Raw genomic sequence first — 19607 nt, forward strand, 5'->3', positions numbered from 1 at the left:
CTTTCAGTCCAAGTGCGGAAATCGAAGGTTAGGTATTTTGGATGTTGGTTTGTTGGACAACTTGGACCCTCGATTACCAACTCTGTTTCAACTCCTCGACCGGGAGGTCGTTCTATGGAAAGACAGAGCCATTGGCGAGTGGATTGCCTTGGACGACAAATGCCCTCACCGACTCGCTCTGCTCTCTATACCATTTCCTCATCTTTCTCTTCAGCTTTATGCTTTCTAGTTTAAATTTCAGGGTAGCTTTGATAGTGGGGAACAATTAATGCTATTAGCTAAACATAGTTAAATTGATTTCTTCAGGTAGATTCAGAATCAGCTCCTCGCTCCTCACTCTTTTGCAACCTTGGTGACTGGATTGGCATATCTGGGCGCACCTCAGGGGGTCTTCCTGGTGGGATGAAGGAAGGGAAAATTCGATCCGTTTCCAAAGCATCATCATCAGAACTGCTCATCAGTTGGGTTTTATTTTGAAATTTGAGGAATAGTGGAAGGCAAATTCAACATTTTGTTTCTTTCTGTTAGCACTTAACGGCGATATCAATTTTTAGAAATAGTAAGGGTACTTTAAGACAATATGTAAACAATAAGGGTATAGTTTAGTCAATTTCGTAAACAGTAGGGGTAGTTTAAGGAAATTGCCCTAAGTTTTTTGACCTATTCTCAAAAAATATTTTTCGTTCCCGATGTTACCTTTTTTGAAACTTTACCCTTCTTGTCTAGTAAGTAGCCTTCATCTTTTGTTCCTCTCCCATTTTCCACTATTGATTTGTTTATTCCTCTTTGGCTCTTCCTACTCTCTAGGAGGCCATATGACCATCATTTCACATAGTGTACTCCAGACATGAATGGGCCTTGGCAATTCTAGCAACAATTCCAGCTGTAGTGTTAGGAACTGCCTAACTCAGGGACTTTTTCGAGGAAGCCTGCCTCTTGAACGAGAGAGAGAGAGAGAGAGATTGTATTCCCAAAATTAATAATTTCTCTTCTGGCTTCCTTTCCTTATTTATACACTTCTGTTACAATTCTGTTATATCAGCCTCTCCACTTGTCCATTTTGTTATTTAGTTTGTTCTAGTGGTTGGCTGTCAGTTACATTACTTAAAGGCTGATGTGGCCTTTTCTTGTACACTTGTATTCCCTTTATTTATGTCTCAACAGTCCCTCCTCCCTTGAAAGCGACCTTGCCCTCAAGGTCAAGATGTGGAAATCTAGTCTGTAAGTCCAAGTAAGGTTCCCAAGTTGCATCCTCAAGTGGGAGACCTGACCATAACACCAACGCCTCTGGTTCGATGTGATTCCCTTTGCGTATCCACCTGAAATCTATTATCTGGGTGGGCTCAGTTTGAACTTGGCCATCTTCCGAGAATGATGGGAGGGTGGTTGTTGTTATTGCTCCTGTTTTTGGCCATTTCTTTAATAGAGATACATGGAATACAGGGTGCAATTTTGATGTTGCTGGAAGGTCAAGCCTGTATGTCATAGACCCAATGCATTCCACAATCCGAAATGGGCTGAAGTACCTTGGGCTCAGTTTGTTCCACCTGTGGCCTGCTACCGAAACTTGCTTGTATGGTTGTAGTTTAAGGAAGACTTTCTCCCCAATCTGGTGTTGGACCGACCTATGCTTTCTGTTGTAAGGGTCTACCATCCATTGTTGGGCTCGATGGAGGTGGGATTTGAGATCTTGTAACACCCTATCTCGCTGGAGGAGTTGGTCTTCCACCACTGCTACTTCTGTAGACCCTTTCTCATATGGGAGTAGGGGAGGTGGGTCCCGTCCATATAGAGCCCGAAGGGAGTCATTCCTACTGCACTGTGGTATGTGGTATTGTACCACCATTCCGCCCAATGAAGCCACTTGAGCCACTGACACGGCCTATCCCCTGTATAGCACCTTAGATAGGTTTTCGAACTCTGGTTGACCACCTCTGTTTGCCCATCTGTTTGAGGATGGTAGCTGGTAGATTTGAAGAGTTTCATTCCCTGTAGTTGAAAAAGTTCTGCCTAGAAACGACTCATAAAAATTGGGTCGCGGTCTGAGACAATAGAGTTAAGGGTACCATGCAGTCATGCCACCTCCTTAGTAAAAATCTCAGCCACCATTGAAGCTGTAAAGGGGTGGGAAAGAGGGAGAAAATGGCAGTATTTGGTGAATCTATCAACCACTACGAGAATGATAGACTTGCCATAGGAAAGGGGAAGCCCCGCTATGAAGTCCATGGATATATCCGCCCACACTTGTGTAGGAACTGGGAGTGGTTGTAGTAGTCCTGCTGGAGACTGGGTATCAGCCTTATTTTTCTGGCAAATGACACATTCGGCTATGAAATTTTGGACCGAATTCCGCATGCCTTTCTCGTGGAATTGGGTAGCTAGTCTCTTGTAAGTGCGCAAAATCCCTGAGTGTCCTCCTGCTGGTGATAAGTGGAACACTTCCAGAAGCTGCTGAATATGGGCTGAATGCTGTGGTATCCCCAATCGACATTTATACAACAACAAGTTATTCTCCACTGTGTACCCTGAGTGGCTAGTAGGGTCCTCTTGGACCTGTGAACGCAACTTGTTCAGTTGTGGGTGTCTTTCAGCTTCTTCCCTTAACTGACTCATGATGGAACATGTTGGGCCCGTGAGAAGTAATGTAAATAGTTGTGGTTGGCGTGACAGTGCATCCCCCATCGCTGCTGTTCCGGGGATAGTATGGACTGCTCCAACAGAAATTTCAGGCTATGGTGGTCAGTTCGTATGATGAACCTCCTCCCTAGAAGGTAGGGCCACCACCTCTGAACTGCGAGAACGATTGCTATCAGTTCGCGTTCGTATACTGGCTTGGCCCATTTCTGTGCTGTCATTGCTTTGCTGAAAAACGCTAGTGGCCTTTCTTCTTGCATGAGGACCACACCTACTCCTTGGCTTGACGCATCACATTCAATGATGAAGTCCTTTGAGAAGTCTGGAAGTGGGAGCGTCGGTGGGGACGAGACAGTTGTTTTGAGCGTTTTGAAGGCCTGTTGGGCCTCCCTAGTCTAGCAGAAACCATTCTTCTTAAGTAAACTTGTCAAGGGGGCAGCAATCAGTCCATACCCTCTAATGAATCGACGATAGTACCCTGTTAGACCCAAGAAGCCCCGTAACTCCTTAACATTTTGAGTTCGGGGCCAATTTATCATGCTTGAGATCTTTTCCAGGTCTGCTGCTACAATACCGTTTTCGACTACGTGCCCTAAGTAGTGTACTTGTGTCTGTCCAAATGCGCACTTTGACTCCTTTGCAAAGAGTTTATGAGTCCTTAGTAGTTCCAAGGTGATTTGTAGATGTACTAGTTGTTCGTCCCATGTAGCGCTATATACAAGTATATCATAAAAAAAAGACTATAAATTTGCGCAAATGGGGTCGAAATATGTCATTCATAAGTGCTTGGAATGTAGCTGGCACATTGGTCAACCCAAACAGCATGACCAAAAACTCATAATGCCCCTCGTGTGTACGAAAGGCAGTCTTGTGGATGTCACCCTCATGTGCCCGAATTTGATGATATCTCGATCTCAGGTCTAGTTTAGAGAATATGGTGGCCCTGCCGAGTTCATCTAGTAGTTCATCGATTACCGGTATGGGAAATCGATCCTTCACAGTAATGTTGTTCAGGGCGCTATAGTCTATACAAAATCGCCATGTCCCATCCTTCTTTTTCACAAGTAATACTGACGAGGAGAATGGGCTTTGGCTGGGTTGTATAATTTTTCTATCAAGCATATCTTGCACTTGTCTCTCAATCTCTAGTTTCTGAAAATAGGGGTAATGATAGGGCCTTACATTTGTGGGTGCCGTTCCGGGCAGCAATGGAATGCAGTGATCATGGGCACGTTTCGGTGGTAGTTCCTTAGGCTCTTGGAAGATCACTGAAAACTTCTGAAGTAGCTGCTGTAGTTGAATGTGGGCTTCTTTGGATCTGCTGGATTTACTTCCTTGGGCTAGAATTGGGCCGTTCCCGTGGGAGTCTATCTGCATTAAAATGATGTGGGCTGGGTCCTGCTGCCTGTTTTTCTAGGGTGGCAAGACTAATGGGTCCTGGACCCTTGGACAGCTGTCCTTGAATATGCACCTCTGAGCTGCCCACTTGAAAAGCTCGAGGGGAATTAGACAAGGGGACCCACTTTCCCTGTTCCTTTTTATTTGTCTGATGGAATCTTTTAGCAGATTGGTGAAAAGGGCTGGCACTGGTGGATTTTTAGAAGGTTTCAAAGTAGGTAATGAGAGGGTTGAATCTGATTTACTGCAATTTGCTGACAACACACTTATTTTCTGTGATGCATCTCAAGAGCAGCTTCATTTTGTAATGGCTGTGCTGAAATGGTTTGAAATAGTCTCAGGGCTGCAAGTAAACTTGAGAAAAAGCAAGCTAGTGGCTGTGGGAAAGGTTAAGGAGTTGGTTTATTGGGCAGAATTTGGGGATGCAGAGTGGGAAATCTGCACTTTAAATATCTGGGAATGTCTGTGAGTGCAAAATGCAACTCCAAAACAATTTGGGAGCCAATTGTAGAAAGGCTTCCAAAGAAACTGGCCTCCTAGAAAGCCAAATACCTTTCTTATGGAGGCAAAATTACCTCAGTGAAAAGTGTGTTATCTTCCCTGATCCCTCCCCATATACTTTCTATCTTTGTATCCAGTCCTGACAGGAACGGCAGCTATTATTGAAAAGAAAATGAGGGATTTTCTTTGGAGAGGCTGGAAAGAGGAGAGAAAGTACCACTTAGTGAAGGATTTGCAAGCGCAAATCCCAAGGAGGCTGGGTGTTAAAAGGGTGAAGAATATCAATATTGCCTTGCTAGGGAAGTGGTTTTGGATGTTTGGGGAGAGTCTAGGAGGGCTGTGGAAAAGAATGGTACAGGCCAAATATGGAGATAGGAACCTTGGGTGGAACCCAGGAGCTTCAAATCCTATGGGTGTTCGGTTTTAAAAGGAATTGAAAAGGCTTATATTTTGTTTGCAAAAGGTGTGAAATTCATAATAGAATTGAGGAGCAGGTCAAATTTTGAAGGATGTCTGGTGTGGGGAGAAGTCTTTGTCTGAGAGCTGGTCAGGGTTGTTGAATGCTTGCAAATATAAGATGGAAATATGGTCTGAACCCCATAGTTCTGGAAGAATTCAGAGATTGGGCAGCTTTTATATAGTACACAGGTGGAGTTTGTCAGGTCTTCCAGAAGAGTTGGAAGTGGGAGAAGACTGGAAGGTTCACTGTTAAATCCTTTTATAAGGCATTGGACAGTGCAGAAGGACATTCAGTCCGAGCTTATATCATCTGGTTTGAAAATGTGCCTTCAAAAATATCTTTCTTTGTTTGGATGGCTTACCTCAATAGAATACTTACAAGGGACAACCTTTCTCGGAAAGGCTTTTTGCTGGATCACCTATTACTGCACTGCAGCTTCTCCTTTGGCATTTGGAAGATTTTCACACTTGTTTGAAGTATAAAGTTGCTGCCCAGGATCAGTAGAGGACTTTGTAAAGGGTTGGAGGGTGGAAGGGCTGAGTAAAAGAGGAAAATTAATCTGGAATATAACCCCAGAAGTGGTTTTCTATAGCCTTTGGCAAGAAAGAAATGTATGAGTCTTCAAGAGCAAGATAAGTTCTGTTGATTCTATTCATCTGAAAATTTTGTGAAAGATGTTCTCTTGGTTGACTGGTCACAAGTTGTTCAAGGGTGTAGGTTTTGAATATTTTTTGGTACATGATAATCTTTTTCTAAAGCAGGGTGTGTGTCAAGGTTAGAGGGAACAGATTTTCTTTGTTCCTGAGTACATCATCTTGTTGTACACTTTTTTTTCATACTAATATAATGATCACCTTCTCTAAAAAAAATTCATTCATTATTATTAATATAAGAGGGCAACACTTGTGACAGATCTATTAGAAAAATCTCTCTTGTGCTGAACTCTATTCTTCTCTCTTATTCCTCTGTTTTCTCCTTTTTTTTCTTGTTAGTTCTCTATTTTTGTTATTTATAAGATCAGATTAAGATTGATTACAGTTTCAATAAGCCAAATCCTAATCTAGAAGAGCAGAGCCGATGAATTGAATACAAGCTGATGCAAATGCAATTGTGAGATTACTTCCAAGCCAGAAGGTGGCTGTTGAATTCTTTCCTTGTTTGTGACCATCTACTGAAGTAGTGAAATGAAACAGACAACTGTACCCTTTTCTAACAAAGTAATCCCCAAAGTAACAATATAAAGTATGGATACTCAATAGATATTTCAGTTAGTCTTTACTTCCACCATGTATCATACACCCAAAGGTCCTTTTGCCTTGCTTCATTTCCATGTGTCTATAAAAGTTGCTTTGTCTTTCTTCCTTTTTCTTGCACAGCCAAGTGATTGGTCTTGCATGCATGAATTCATGTGCATATCTTTAGGCTTACCTTAACTGATTGTTAAGATATTTGGATCTTTATGGATGAGTTTGTAAAATAATTATTGTTTGTTTGGTTTGCTTTATATAATTCATAATTGTTCTCCTGGTTTTCAGGTCTTCCTAGATTTGGCTGAAAAGGATATGAGACAAATTAATGCACTGTTCCGTGAGGTAACCAAGCTGCTTGAGGGTTGTTGTTTTCCTGTTTTTAAATTCCCCTATTGCATGATGTGGAGGATCCAAACAATCATTTGGGTTTGCTTGGAATTATATTTTTGAGTGGTAATGAGCTGTAAACTTAAATGTTTTATTCTTTATTTTTATCTAAATAGAGGTTTTAACTTTATGTAGGAGATAAGACATTCTTATGAACTGAGATATTGGTGAGAGGTCAAATGATTGAAAAGGTTAAAACAACTACTTCATAATTCCAATATCTCTTCGTAGTGACTTATCATTGGTTTGTTAAATTGAAAATATCATGCTCATATTAGCATGATTTTCATAAACCAATTGTAGAAGGAGAAGCATGCTAATATAGAAACTGTAAAATGTTTTTAATTGGAAAAGGATCAGAGAATGCCTGGTGTTTGTTGGAGAACAACAGTCGAAGAAGAAGAAGAGGAAGAAGAAGAAGAAGAAGAAGAAGAAGAAGAAGAAGAAGAAGAAGAAGAAGAAGAAGAAAAGGAGATCTGAGAATGGTGGCTTACCCACTTCAGCTGGCCCTATAATCTTATATAGATGTTTACAAAGTAATGTTACAAGAATGGACTAGAATGCCCCTGATTAGTGATGGGACACCTAGACATAAAAAGAATAAAACAAGTTTAGGTCCAATAACTAAGGCCCAATAACTAAGAACTTAAAACATAAATAAGACTAACATAAACACTAAACCAATTGAACCAACACTCCCCCTCAAGCTAAGCATGAATGTCGGTCATGTTTAGCTTGCCAAGTAAGTCTAAGAATTTCATTGAAGCTAGTCCTTTTGTTGGCACATCTGCAATCTGCATCTCGGAAGGAGTATAAGGAATGCAGAGTTCCCCTGAGACTATCCTTTCTCTAACGAAGTGTCGGTCAATCTCAATATGTTTCATCCTATCATGTTGCACTGGGTTATTTGCAATGTTGATGGCAGCCTATTGTCACAGTACAACTTGAGAGGACATTCGACCCTTATCCCGAACTCACCAAGAAGGGTCCTAAGCCACAATAGTTCAACAACACCATGACCCATAGCTCGATATTCAGAGTCTGCACTTGATCTAGAAACCACATTCTGCTTTTTACTTTGCCATGTAACCAAATTCCTTCCAACGAACGTGCAATACCCAGAAGTAGACTTCCTGTCTCCAATAAAACCAGCCCAATCTGCATCAGTATATGCTTTAATTTCAATTTTATTGTGTTTTTTGAACAGAATTCCTTTTCTTGGGCAAGCCTTCAAATACCTAAGAATCCTTTCCACTGCTTTCATATGAGGAATCTTTGGAGAGTGCATGAACTGGCTGACAACATGTACAACATAAGCAATATCTGGTCGAATGAGAGACAAATATATCAATTTTCCTACCAGTTTTTGGTATCTCTCTTTATCAAGGTAGTCCTCTCCCACTGATTCCTGTAGACAATGATTCTGTTCTATTGGAGTATCTGTTGGTCTACACACTTTCCCATCAAAACCATAACTTGGTGGAAGATCCATGAATACCTCTTCATGTAGATTGCCATTTAGGAAAGCGTTCTTCACATCCAACTGATGTCGCTCCCATGAGAAGTTTGCAGCTAATGACAATAGAACCCGGATTGTGTTGAGCTTTGCAACTGGAGCAAAGGTCTCTTTGTAGTCAATCCCTTCCTTTTGAGTAAACCCCTTCGCCACTAGTCTGGCCTTGTATCTTTCAATGGACCCGTCCTCCCTATGCTTCACAGTGAACACCCACTTGCATCCTATAGTGCTCTTCCCTTCTGGTAGATCCACTAATTCCCAAGTCCTGGCTTTCATTAAGGCTTTCATTTCTTCATTCATAGCCTCTCTTCATCTTGGATCAGACACTGCCTCTGAGTACCTAGTAGGGACATGCACAGAAGAGAGAGTAGACACAAAGGAATAATAACAAGGAGATAAACGTGAATAAGAAACATATTCAGCAATGGGGTGTCAGATAGTACAAGAACGGGTAGACTTACGAAGAGCAATAGGGAGATCCAAATCAGAAGTATGGGTGATAGGATTACTTGGAGTTGTTGAGGCAGATTGATCCGAGTCCCATTGGTTGTTGCCATGAGTTGGAGGGTCTTTTTTCCTTCTGTTGTAGGTGATTCTCGTATCTTTTTGTTGCCTACTAGTGTCCTTAGTTACATCCGCAACATCAAGAGTGGTGACAGGTTCAATGGGAGCCTCACTAGATTCACCTGGGATGCTACAACTAGGAGGATCAGGAGGAGAAGATGGAAGGCCCGAGGCTGAAAGAGGCACAAAAAAAGAGGGAGAAGAAGAATCCTCTTCCATCCCACTAGTCTCCCCCTGAAGAGGATTCTAAGAAGAATGAAAATAGGATTGAGCCTCAAAAAATACCACATCCTTTGTGATGTATTTTTTCTTGGTAACGGGATCATAACACTTGTAACCCTTCTGTGTAGGAGAGTACCCTAGAAAGATTCCTTTCGTAGCCCTAGGATCCAACTTGGTCTTCTTTGGATCCTTTACATGAATAAAACATACACAACCAAAGACTCTAGGTGGAAGAGGAAAGTCCGGAAGATTAGGGCAAAGGATAGAGAAAGGAGTTTTCATACCCAACACCTTGGATGGCATCCGATTTATCAGATATGATGCGGTAAGGATTGCTTGAGACTAATAGTGCTTGGGAACCTTGTGCTGAAATAGTAAAACTCGAGTTGTCTCCAATAAGTGTCTATTTTTGCGCTCAACAACCCCACTCTGTTGAGGGGTACTAGAACAAGATGATTGGTGTAGCATGCCTACATCCTCCATGAACAGGTTCAAGGATCTTTCAAAATATTCAGCAGCATTGTCTGAACGGAATTGCTTAATCTTCTTGTCGAATTGAGTTTCAATCATTTTACAAAATGCCATGATTATTCGTAGCACTTCATCATGTCCTTTTAACAAGTAGATCCATGTGCATCGTGAATAGTGATCAATAAAACTGATAAAGTAACGAAAGCCGTCTACAGAAACAAGAGGTGAAAGGCCCCAAACATCAGAATGGACCAAATCAAAAGGAGCTTGAATTCCATTACTAGAAATTGGATAAAGAGTGTTGGAAAGTAGAAGATTGACTCTCTGATTGATTCTCCATAATTTTAGGTCCATCAGTTTAGGAAACTTAATTTCCTAGAATCATGGGATATCCTAGAATCATGGGATATTAATTGGAGAATCCCACTGATATAGAAATTAGTTTTTTAGGAAAAGTTAGTTTCCTATTTTATCACCCTGTAAATTAGCTCTGTAATTCTATATAAAGTTGTGTATATGCTCCTTTCAAGACAATACAATCAATTCATTTTTTCCCTCAAATTTTCACATGGTATCAGAGCCAGGTTACGACCTAATCCACACATAGTATCTCTTTGGTCATCTCTACTGCGTTCAAGAACTCTCAAACAGTATTTGGGAGGTTCTTGAGTGTCCTTGATTCTTCTTCGAGATCGGCTACAGATCTGAACTCTACATTTTTGCTTCTTCTGGACTGTTGCGCCATTGGATTCATCCTTTTTTTCTTGGATCTCTTTGTAGAGACATCAGATCAGTCTGAAATCTTGGATCTGGTGTTGCCCAGAGCAGATTTACTGAATCCCTTTGGTTTCATTTGGATCAGTTTTGATTTTGAGTGGTTTCGATCCACTCTTCAGTTTGGTGGAGCATTACAGTTACCTTTTTTTTTTTTACATTGGCTGAAAGATTCTTTAGGCCTTCATCGCCAATCCTTACTAAGTTTTCCAGACCTTCATTGTCTGTTTTTTTCTCTCTTTCTTGAAGCCCACCCAATATGTCAGAAGCCACCGTATCAAATACTATTGCACAATCGGAAGAAGTTTCCTCACATCAAGCATCTGGCGACCTGCAAAACATTCAGGCAGCATATAGGTTGAACGGGAAAAATTATTTGAAGTGGTCTCAGTTTGTTCGAACATATTTACAGGGAAAAGGAAAGCTTAGCCATCTCTTAGGGACGGGACCGAAGGAAGGAGATCAAAGATTTGATGCATGGGACGAAGCTGACTCCATGATCATGTCATGGTTATGGAATTCAATGAACCCTGAAATCAGCGATACGTGTATGTTTTTCTCCATGGCTAAAGAGATCTGGGATGCCGTCCGACAAACATATTCAAAAGCACGTGATGCAGCACAAGTGTACGAAATCAAAGTCAAGACTGGAGCAACTAAACAAGGCAGCAAGACAGTTACTAAGTATGCAAATTTACTGCAGAACTTGTGGCAAGAACTCGATCATTATCGGTGCATTGAGACTAAATGTGCAGCGGATGCAGCAATCCTAAAGAGTTTTATCGAAAAAGATCGCGTTTATGACTTTCTTGCAGGACTCAACGCAGAATTTGATCAAGTTAGGGTCCAAATTCTCGGCAAAGAAGAGGTACCATCTCTAAATGAGACTATTTCTCTTATTCATGCTGAAGAAAGCCATAGGGGGGTTATGCTTGAACCCCAAGTACTAGAAGGTTCAGCCATGACTACAAGGATGGAACAACCGAAAATACTGGAAGGAATGAAGACAGATTTGTCCTCTGCACGGGACAAGGAGTCTCTTTGGTGTACCTATTGCAAGAAACCAAGGCACACCAAAGAGAAGTGTTGGAAGCTGAATGGTAAACCATCGAATAGGGAATGGGGCTACCGAGGAGGACAACAGAAGAGTCGAAGTCAAGCTAACTTCACCACAAATCAGTCGAGCCTAGAAAAGCCTCCAGACAAGACCGAGTTCAATAAGGAGGAGATCGAAAAGTTAAAGGGGCTTCTGGGATCGTTGGAGAAACCTAGTGGTATAGGCTCTCTTGCAATCTCAGGTAAATTTTCTATTCCTCACGAACTAAATGTCTCAGATGAACCTATTAGGGATTTATGGGTGATTGACTCAGGAGCCACAGATCACATGACTCACTCCTCACTACATTTTAGCACTTACACCCCCTGCCCAAGCAATCGAAAAATAGCCATTGCAGACGGTTCCCTTACTACCGTAGCTGGCCTTGGGGATATCCATATTAATCCATCACTTACACTAAAAAGTGTCCTTCATGTTCCAAAATTGTCCACTAACCTGATATCCATCCAAAAACTCACCCATGACATGAACTGTAATGTGCTTTTCTATCCTTCTTACTGTATATTTCAGGACCAGGATTCGGGGAAGAGGATTGGACTTGCTAAGGAGAAGAATGGACTCTACTATCTTGAAGAATCATGCAAATCAAATATTGTCCAGGATAAGTTATCTCTGTCATTCATTTCATCATCCAACAAAGACACCATTTGGCTTCATCACTTTAGACTAGGACATCCATCTTTTGGAATTCTGAAAACTATGTTTCCCTCCTTGTTTAAAGATTGAGTGTTGAATATTTTCATTGTGATGTGTGTGAATTTGCAAAACACAAGCGTGTGCCCTTTCCAATCAGTAACAAGAGAAGTTCAGTCCCATTCTTTTTGATCCATAGTGATATATGGGGACCCTCCACAGTTCCAAATGTGTCTGGCTCACGATGGTTCGTCTCTTTTATTGATGATTGCACTAGGGTCTCTTGGATCTTTCTTCTTAAATCTAAATCAGATGTAAGTAGTGTACTCCCAAATTTCCATAACATGATCCAAAATCAGTTTGGGGTCAGAATCAAAAGATTTAGATCGGATAATGCACGGGATTATTTCAACCAAACTTTATCCCCATATTTTCAAAAAGAAGGGATTATCCATGAATCCTCCTGCATTAATACTCCACAACAAAACGGAGTAGCAGAAAGGAAGAATGGTCATCTACTAGCTGCAACCCGAGCCTTACTTTTCCACCAGCATGTTCCAAAAACCTATTGGGGGGAAGCTGTGCTTACAGCCGCATACATTATAAATCGATTACCTTCAAGGGTTTTGGGATTTAAAACACCAATGGAAACACTTTCTCAATTTTATCCCGATCTACGTACAACAAATAATCTCACCCCAAGAATCTTTGGATGCACTGCTTTTGTCCATGTTCGTACCCATAATAGAGGGAAGTTAGATCCAAGAGCCATCAAGTGTATTTTTGTGGGTTATTCGTCCACCCAAAAGGGTTATAAGTGTTACCACCCACCTACTAAAAAATTCTCTGTCTCTATTGATGTCACTTTTGAAGAAAAAACACCATATTTCACTCAACCTTTTCTTCAGGGGGAGTCTTTGTCATTCATTGAAGATAAGGACAGAGAATTGTTCCTTCTTGGTCTACCTACAGTTTCTCAACACCCAAACTCAGCATCTATACCAGTTCAATCCGTATCTGCACCTATCGAACCACCTCAAACCAAACCAACTTCTTCACCCATTCATACCAGACCCATGATAGAGAATGATGAACTTTGTGACTCTATGAGATTGCAGGTATATTCAAGAAGAAGAAACCAGGATCCTAATCTTGTGCAGGTTCAAGATTCAACTCCTAATCCTGAGAATGAGGTAAATACAGTTCCAGAAATTTCTTCTGAATTAGCATCTGACCAAGATCTTCCTATTGCCCTTAGGAAAGGCACAAGAGAATGCACTAAACATCCCTTATATCCCTTAGCAAATTTTGTGTCCTTTAAAAAATTCTCACCATCACATAGGAGTTTCCTAGTTAGTCTAAACACCATTCATATTCCTAATACTTTATCTAAGGCATTATCTGATGAGAAATGGAAAGATGCTATGAGAGAGGAGATGCAGGCTCTAGATAAGAATCAAACATGGGAAATTGTTGACCTACAAGATCTTCCTATTGCCCTTAGGAAAGGCACAAGAGAATGCACTAAACATCCCTTATATCCCTTAGCAAATTTTGTGTCCTTTAAAAAATTCTCACCATCACATAGGAGTTTCCTAGTTAGTCTAAACACCATTTATATTCCTAATACTTTATCTGAGGCATTATCTGATGAGAAATGGAAAGATGCTATGAGAGAGGAGATGCAGGCTCTAGATAAGAATCAAACATGGGAAATTGTTGACCTACCACCAGGAAAGAAACCCGTGGGCTGCAAGTGGGTTTTCACAGTAAAGTACAAGTCAGACGACTCTCTAGAAAGATACAAGGCAAGACTCGTGGCAAAAGGATATACACAAACCTATGGTGTTGACTATCAAGAGACATTCGCTCCAGTGGCTAAGATGAATACGCTAAGAATTTTGTTGTCACTAGTAGCTAACTTCGACTGGTACTTGGAGCAATTTGATGTAAAGAATGCTTTTCTTCACGGTAATTTAGAGGAGGAGATATACATGGATATTCCTCCGGGCTTCAAAGGAAATCTAAAAGGAAATAAAGTTTGCAGGTTGAAAAAAGCACTATATGGTCTCAAGCAATCACCTAGGGCGTGGTTTGGAAGATTTACTAAAGTTATGCTTGCCATTGGATACAAACAAAGTCAGGGAGATCATACACTCTTTATAAAGCATTCGGATGTAGGGGGAGTCACGACTCTTCTGGTATATGTCGATGACATAATTGTCACAGGAAATTATGAAAAGGAGAAGGAAGCCTTGAGAAGATGCCTAGTCAAAGAATTCGAAATAAAAGAACTTGGGAGATTGAAGTATTTTCTAGGGATTGAAGTAGCTCATTCCAGAGAAGGCATCTTTATCTCACAACAGAAATATGTAACAGATCTTTTAAGAGAGACAGGAAAGTTAGCATGCAAACCATCCTCCACACCGATTGAGCCAAATCACAAATTGGGAGAAGCAAATAAGATCCAGCCGTGAATAGGGAAATGTACCAAAGATTAGTAGGAAAACTTATATATCTTGCCCACACAAGGCCAGACATAGCATATGCCGTGAGCGTGGCTAGCCAGTTTATGCACAACCCGAAAGAGGTTCACCTACAGGCAGTCTATAGGATACTACATTACCTAAAGGCTAATCCTGGCAAAGGAATCTTGTTTAAAAGAAATACTGGATTAACCCTAGAGGCATACACCGATGCAGATTATGCAGGCTCTCCCATGGATAGGCGGTTCACTACAGGTTACTGTACATTCCTTGGAGGAAATCTTGTGACATGGAGGAGTAAGAAGCAGAATGTGGTAACTAGATCAAGTGCGGAGGTAGAATTCAGGGCAATGGCTCAGGGAGTATGTGAATTACTATGGCTCAAGATAATTTTGGAAGACCTAAAGATCAGATGGGAAGGTCCAATGAGATTATTCTGTGACAACAAGTCAGCTATTAACATTGCTCACAATCCCGTCCAACATGACAGGACAAAGCACATTGAGATAGATAGGCATTTCATAAAGGAAAAGCTGGATAGCGGATTAATTTGCACTCCATACGTCTCAACGAATGGTCAACTGGCAGATGTGCTGACAAAAAGGCTTTGCAGTGTGGCATTCCAAGGACTTATCTCCAAGCTGGGAATGAAAGATGCATATTCACCAGCTTGAGGGGGAGTGTTGGAAAGTAGAAGATTGACTCTCTGATTGATTCTCCATAATTTTAGGTCCATCAGTTTAGGAAACTTAATTTCCTAGAATCATGGGATATCCTAGAATCATGGGATATTAATTGGAGAATCCCACTGATATAGAAATTAGTTTTTTAGGAAAAGTTAGTTTCCTATTTTATCACCCTGTAAATTAGCTCTATAATTCTATATAAAGTTGTGTATATGCTCCTTCCAAGACAATACAATCAATTCATTTTTTCCCTCAAATTTTCACAAAGAGTTCTACATTGTTTTGACAACTGACACACTTCACAAACTAAACTTTGACTTGAAATACCGTTGAATAATTCAGGAAACAACCCTTGCAATGACGAAAAAGGTAAATGACCTAGCCTAGCATGCCACAAGTGTAACCTAGCTATTGACTCCTCATTATTTTGACTACTGGCAATAGGTGATTGTAAGGCCGAACTGATGTCTGCATCAAAATAATAGAGACCTCCACACTCATGACCGTTCCCAATCGTTCTCTTCGTCAGTCTGTCCTGAAAGACACAATGAGTAGGAAAGAAAGTTATGCTACAATTTAAATTCTTGGTAAGGTTCGAAACAAATAAGAGATTGGAAGTAAGATTGGGAACATGTAGAACAGATTTAAGAGAGAGGTCCTTGCTTAGGTCAATCCCCCCTTCCCAGAGATGGTGGAGAGAGAACCATCAGCAACTCTCATCTTATCTTGGCCAGACATCAAATGATAAGAAGAAAATAAAGAGGACATGTGTGTCATGTGGTCAGTTGCACCGGAATCAATAATCCAAGAAGTAGACTCTATAGAACTAGTTGCACTATAAGCAGAGACAATACCTGATCTGGCAAGAGAGGTGGAAGCAAGGGAATTAGTCCTTAGACGGGTTAAGGCCCGACTAAGGACCTCTACCTCATCAGTAGTGAAATCCAAGGACCCAGATGTGTGGGAATTAGCAGTCTGCCCATGGGAGGAGATGTAACTGTAGATGTGTTCTTTGGGCTCTCACCACTGTGACTAGTAACAAGGTTCCCACTTGCTGTTTGATTCCTCTAAGGCTTCTTGTCTTTCCTTAATGCAGCTGGCTTCAAATGAGGCTAAAGAACTCAACAAGTCTCTTTTACATGCCTTTCACCTCCACAATGAGTGCACTTAAGGTGCCTCTTGTCCGAGTGCTTGCTCCCTTTTTGGTTTGAAGAAATCAAGGCTGAATGCTCAACAGGCTGTATTTGAGTGTCAACTTGCATCTCTTTCCTCCTAACCTCTTCATTCCTTACTAGATAGTAGACATGGTGTAAATCTGGCATTTCATCCCTTTCCAAAATTTGAGACCTTATGCTCTCATACATTGGGTCTAAGCCAGCCAAGAACTTAAAGGCTCTACCTTCTTCAATTTGTTTATCATGCCTCTCCTTGTCTCTTATATTCTCCCAACCAAGAATAAGATGATGATCAAGTTCTTCCCATAGTCCTTCTAGGGTTGCAAAACAAGTTGCAACTGTCATATCTCCTTGTCTCAATGCCGCAATGTCTTGGTTTAGCCTATAGATTCTTGTACTGTTCTTTCTCTGTCCATAAGTTTTAGAAACTTTCTCCCAAATCTTAGCAGCAGTGGGAAAGTGTTGAACAATCCTGGCCACTCTTGGAGTATTTGAAGCAAGCAGCCAGAACATAATAGTAGCATTTTCCTTACGCCATATTGCGTACTCCACACTACCCACTTCAGGTTCCTGCTTTTGTCCATCTAAATAACCCGCAAGTTCTCGGGAAGTAATGAAGAGCATGGCTGAAACAGACCATTCTCTAAAGTTATATTCATCCAACAATAGACTGGTGATCTGCAAGCTGTGCAAATTTGGGTTTTCCAGATTAGAAGATCTCCCACCAGTTCTATTATCCCTAGAAGACACTTCTTCTGATATTGAAGACATCTCCTTCCTCTTACAGTGATCACAATTGAAAACTCAGTACAAAGAACACGATTTCAGACTTACCGAAGCTGTTACAAGTCTGAGAACCCCTCGTAACAGGTCTGAAACCAAGAACAATCCACCTCTATACTGTGCTGAACACTTCTGGACTGGGCTTTGACTTCTGTTGTCGTAGCTGTAGCCGAGGGCAATACCTCTTTGGCACCTCCGGTGGTCGAACCTAGACTGTGACCACCCTTACGATCTGTACTAGGAATGTCTAACTCAGTCCTTCCACCTAGATCTGTTCCACACAGATCTCTCATAGCAGCCGAATGGCTACTACCTGCTGCAGGGTTTCTAGTAGGGCGTCAGCTTCTAGAACAAACTCCCCTTGGGCCCTACAACCAAGGGAAGCCCTAGATACAGACCTTGCCGTGTTCTACGGTCAGCCCCAGGGTTTCTTCATAGTGGCCGAAGATAGGAGAGAGAAAAAAAGAAGGAATAGAGAAGTGGAGAAAAGAGGCGGCTGTAACCAGTCAGACCGATTAGTGCTTTGATACCATGTTTACTGGAGAACAGCAGCCGAAGAAGAAGAAGAAGAATGGCGGCTTACCCACTTCAGCCGGCCCTATATTCTTATATAGATGTTTACAAAGTAATGTTACAAGAATGGACTATAATGCCCCTGATTAGTGATGGGACACCTAGACATAAAAAGAATAAAACAAGTTTAGGCCCAATAACTAAGGACTTAAAACATAAATAAGACTAACATAAACACTAAACCAATTGAACCAACACTTGGGATGATGAAAAACATGCTTTGGGTATTGATTGTGGGTGGTCATGAAATAATAGGTGGGGGAATAATATCAGCTCACTAATTGCTTTCCCTCAAGAGCTACAAGTAGAGACGGTAGCTGTGACATGAATTTCAGAAAATCAACAGATGCTTAGAAAGAGCTACTTGGGTTTGAGGAAGGGGGTGAATGATGCAATTTCTGAAGCAAGAAAGAATTGAAGGAAAAAATAGGGCACTGTTTGGGTCAAGGTTCAAAACTTCGTTACGTATCAGGCCACATTGGCTGATATGTATCGTATCGGTGGGTCACAAATCACGGTACTCCAAATCTGCATCTTTTAGAAGTTTGACGTATTTCATGGGGTAGGCAGACTTAAAACCTACCCCACTACCCTATTTTTGAAAAAAAAAACTAAAGAAAATAAGAAAGAGTGGTACAAAGTTTGATACGCCCCTTCTGCCGTATCGAGGTGTATCAATACTTTGAACCTTGGTTTGGATGGAGTTTCTTTTTGAACATCTGGTTTGGATGGACTTTGTACTTTTAATATAAAGTACAAGGCATTTGGCTAAAACCTGTTCAAAGATCTTGTACATGTGGCAGTCACACATGACCATTGCTTCACACGAAGTGTATTTTTGCCAAAAGCGTGGAGTATCAAAAGCCTGTTTCGTGCTTTTGGTGTTTTTCGTACTTTATAAAAGTGTAAAACACCTAAATCAAATGGCATGTCAGGCTTTTTGTACTTTCATACTATAGAAAAGTCTATTGATACTTTGGCACTTTATTTTAAAATGCATTTGGATAAAACCTGTTCAAAGAGCTTGTACATGTGGCAGTCACAGATGACCATTGCTTCATACGAAGTATATTTTTGCCAAAAGCGCAGAGTATCAAAAGCCTGTTTCGTGATTTCGGTGTTTTTTGTACTTTATAAGTATAAAACACCCAAATCAAATGGCATGTCAGGCTTTTTGTACTTTCATACTATAGAAAAGTCTATTGAAACAACGCGTAAGTTTTCTTCCTTTTCCTAACCAATTTCTTAAATTTTTGGGTGATAAGATATTGGTATTCTTTTGGGTTTTTGATATTTATTTTCTAATTATAGGTGTCTTAGGAACACAGGTCTTTAAGTATTCCAGAAATTTATTATTATTAGTGAAAAATAATGTTATTATTTATATTATAGTAAATTTGGACTTGTTATAGTAATTCTTGTAATTATTAGTTTTGGAAAAATTATTATTTGTTATTTTTTGTAATTTCTGGTTTCTTTACAAGTTAATTTTAGTAGGATTAGGATGATTTACTAGATTTGTCTTAGTTCTAATGTAGTTAGTAGTTGTTTCAAGTCAGTTTTTTAGTGTCGTTGATTCAGAGGTCTAGAATCAACGTATCCAAGTACCTTCTTGATACTTGGAGTTTTTTTATTCAAGGAGGCTTTTGTTTTATTCCTTGGGAATTGGAAGATTTTGTGGAAATTGTGAACTATGTATAGAGTAGGATTTGGTGGCCCTCCTTCTGCATTGCATCTATTGTATGTAGTCATACTTGATAAAACTCCTTGGGTATCATTACGTCATTGGTAGGTATTGGATTGATTTGTTGGCTTGCATCTAATTAAGATTTTCAATATAGAAGGCAGACTTCTTTGAAAATTACTTCTTTTCTATCCTTTGGAGACTATGGGATGTATGGAATAATATCAAATTTGAGAACAAATTACACAATCTAGTGCTAAATGAGAAACTGCAGACCTTTTTATTGACCCCTT

At 40.5% G+C, this 19607-nt stretch overlaps 1 protein-coding gene across 4 annotated transcripts in view; it reads left to right on the forward strand.

Annotated features, from left to right (window-relative positions):
- CHR18 (chromatin remodeling factor18) overlaps window positions 1–19607 on the forward strand; it is a 105060-nt gene that overhangs the window by 53379 nt on the left and 32074 nt on the right. For all 4 annotated transcript variants that reach the window (XM_088902897.1, XM_010243137.3, XM_010243138.3 and 1 more), the window contains one exon: window positions 6529–6585. In XM_088902897.1, coding sequence (XP_088759023.1) covers window positions 6529–6585 — 57 coding nt within the window. The remainder of the gene's footprint in view (window positions 1–6528; window positions 6586–19607) is intronic.

This window comes from Nelumbo nucifera, chromosome 4, assembly GCF_055504915.1.
Source record: "Nelumbo nucifera cultivar China Antique chromosome 4, China Antique-T2T, whole genome shotgun sequence".
Lineage (NCBI taxonomy): Eukaryota > Viridiplantae > Streptophyta > Magnoliopsida > Proteales > Nelumbonaceae > Nelumbo > Nelumbo nucifera.